We start from the raw sequence: 2,500 nt of genomic DNA on the forward strand, positions 1-2,500 counted from the left end.
CGGGAAAGGAAAGGGGTGTAATGTTTCGTTTCTGATTGAATAAGACACAGATGATAGACTGAGAAAGGGAGACAGGGATGGATACACAGTCAGACAGACACGCAAACAGATCAGCAGACAGAAAAATGTGTGGAGATTGGAAAGTTAGATAGATAAATGGATAGATAAATATATATAGAGTGAGCAAGAGATAGATAGATAGATAGATAGAGTGAGTGAGAGAGAGAAAGAAAGAAAGAGTGAGAGATGGAGAGAAATAGATATATTGAGAGAGAGAGAGAGAGAGAGAGAGAGAGAGAGAGAGAGAGAGAGAGAGAGAGAGAGAGAGAGAGAGAGAGAGAGAGAGAGAGAGAGAGAGAGAGAGAGAGAGAGAGAGAGAGAGAGAGAGAGAAGAGACAGAGAGAGAGAGAGAGAAGAGACAGAGAGAGAGAGAGAGAGAGAGAGAGAGAGAGAGAGAGAGAGAGAGAGAGAGAGAGAGAGAGAGAGAGAGAGAGAGAGAGAGAGAGAGAGAGAGAGAGAGAGAGAGAGAGAGACAAAGATAGATAGAGAGAGAGAGAGAGAGAAGAAACATACAGACAGACACAGATATACACTTGGAAAAGGAGTAAAACAGTTATGCGGATAGACAGAGAGATAGACATAGATACATACATACATAGAGACAGGGAGAGAGTTTGTAGATGAATATTCCACGAAGTATATTAAGACATTTTATACACGTCTTTCTCGCCAGCAATTTATAACTTGCATTTAATGTGGTGAGCCATTCATTAACTTAAAACAGTGCTGTGAAGTGTGTACAATTTACATTAAAAGCTTGCAATTGCATAAACCAAAAAAAAGAAAGAAAAATCCTTCGCCACAAACATATTCAACACGCATCTCACCTTATCCCTCGCGTAGAACAAACGTGAAAAAAAAACGCAGCATCACCGAACATTATGAGTGACAACAGTATGGACAAAATTGGATGCAGTAACTAGCCTTACAACAATAAAAAAGGAAAGGAAATTAAGAAACGAAAACTTAAAGGAAAAAAAAATCAATCAGCATTTGCCATACCCACGTCCTTGCACTCGTCTATTAGACTGCCATACCTATCTTCCCGATGGTGCTGACAACGCTGCTCGGACCCATGGCTTTCTTGTGGCCTGTTTCACCGGCTGGGATATTGCTCCTCTCGCTCATGAATACCGGGGGGAGGGCGGGGGTTGGGTGGGTGAGTGGGTGAGTGAGTGGGTAGGTTGGTGGTAGGGGGGGCGGGGCGGTGGGTGACCCCTCCTACTCCTCCTCACTCGCGACTGGCTTTATATTTGGTTCCACTCACACCTTTCCTCCTTTGCCCACGCACTCGAGACGCTCATAAGTGTATCGTTTCCAGCTGCCGAATGTCAAGGTTCTCTAAGTCGGGCATTTTAGTTTCGACTTTCTCTCTCTTTCTTTCTCTGCATTGTTACCTACAAGTAAGAGATGAGGTTAATGCTTTCACTTCCTTTCTCTTCTTCTCCTTTCGTCATTCAGGGAATATCCGTCAACCGGAGAGAGATACCAGTATTCGAAGGAAAACGGGGCATGCGCATCAAGCCCTTTCTAAGAGTCACTGTCAGAGCCGATGCGTCAGAACACAATGCGTAAGAAGCAAATAAGAAGAAATGACAATACTAAATAACACCAAGACAAAAGGAATTAGATGAAGACGAAGACACGGGCGCAAGACACTGAATCCTCTTGTTTTAATTGATCAACGGAGGAAAAGAGCGCCGCCCGAGTGAGCCTTGCTCGCTCTTCCTCATCACTGATGCCAGGCGCTCACACACACACGCACGTCTCTGGTTCTCACACAGGGTTTTATGAGTGCGGAACGAGGTGGAGGTGGAGATGTCGGGGCACTAAACCCCTCCCCTGAAACCGCCTCCTTCTAGACCCTCTCCCCCTACATCTCCTCCCCCACTGATCTCTGCCCCCTCCCCACCCTCCCTCCCCCAGCCTCGACCCACCCTCAGTAGTGTCAGGTCGGTGCCAAGAGGTGGCACAAGGCAGAAGGTACATTAGTAATGAAGCCAAAGTTAGAAAGAGTTTAGTGGCGGGACTTAACTCGCAGGTTAACACAAAGGGGCGTTCCTCTCCTGGCCGTATAATTAATGACTTTAGAATGACACAGAAATCGGGCCCAAGGTTTATTTTGTGTCACGTAGATAACTTGTATGTCTCTCTTTACATTTTCCACACAGATTCTAGCACTAGGACGTTGCCACACTCCATAGAGCCGAAAGTCGCCTGCGTTCAATCAACACTGCTTGGAATGCTAAACTAATCAAATCTGTGTCATATTGACACTCTAACAACGTGCATTTTAAAGCAACTTGATTTCTCTATTCAGGTGCGGTCAAAAGCGAACGAATTTAAATTAACAGTATTTTTAAGGGAAGGGGAAACTAGCAATCATGCAAACTCACTGTGCAACCGTATATAAAAAAAGAAATGAAGTTATGTAAGCCTA

At 44.8% G+C, this 2,500-nt stretch overlaps 1 protein-coding gene across 19 annotated transcripts in view; it reads right to left on the minus strand.

The window, feature by feature from the left end:
- Nucleotides 1-2,500, minus strand: part of LOC122252561 (mechanosensory protein 2) — a 1,106,641-nt gene that overhangs the window by 140,328 nt on the left and 963,813 nt on the right. For 2 of the 19 annotated variants that reach the window (XM_086544067.1, XM_086544066.1), the window contains exon 2: nucleotides 1,098-1,457. The exons of the other annotated variants lie outside the window; for them this stretch is intronic. In XM_086544067.1, coding sequence (XP_086400193.1) covers nucleotides 1,098-1,188 — 91 coding nt within the window. In that variant the 5' untranslated portion in view covers nucleotides 1,189-1,457. The remainder of the gene's footprint in view (nucleotides 1-1,097; nucleotides 1,458-2,500) is intronic. 19 annotated transcript variants of the gene reach the window in all.

Source organism: Penaeus japonicus, unplaced genomic scaffold (genome assembly GCF_977035675.1).
Source record: "Penaeus japonicus unplaced genomic scaffold, GWHDUDI00000001_assembly GWHDUDI00000014, whole genome shotgun sequence".
Lineage (NCBI taxonomy): Eukaryota > Metazoa > Arthropoda > Malacostraca > Decapoda > Penaeidae > Penaeus > Penaeus japonicus.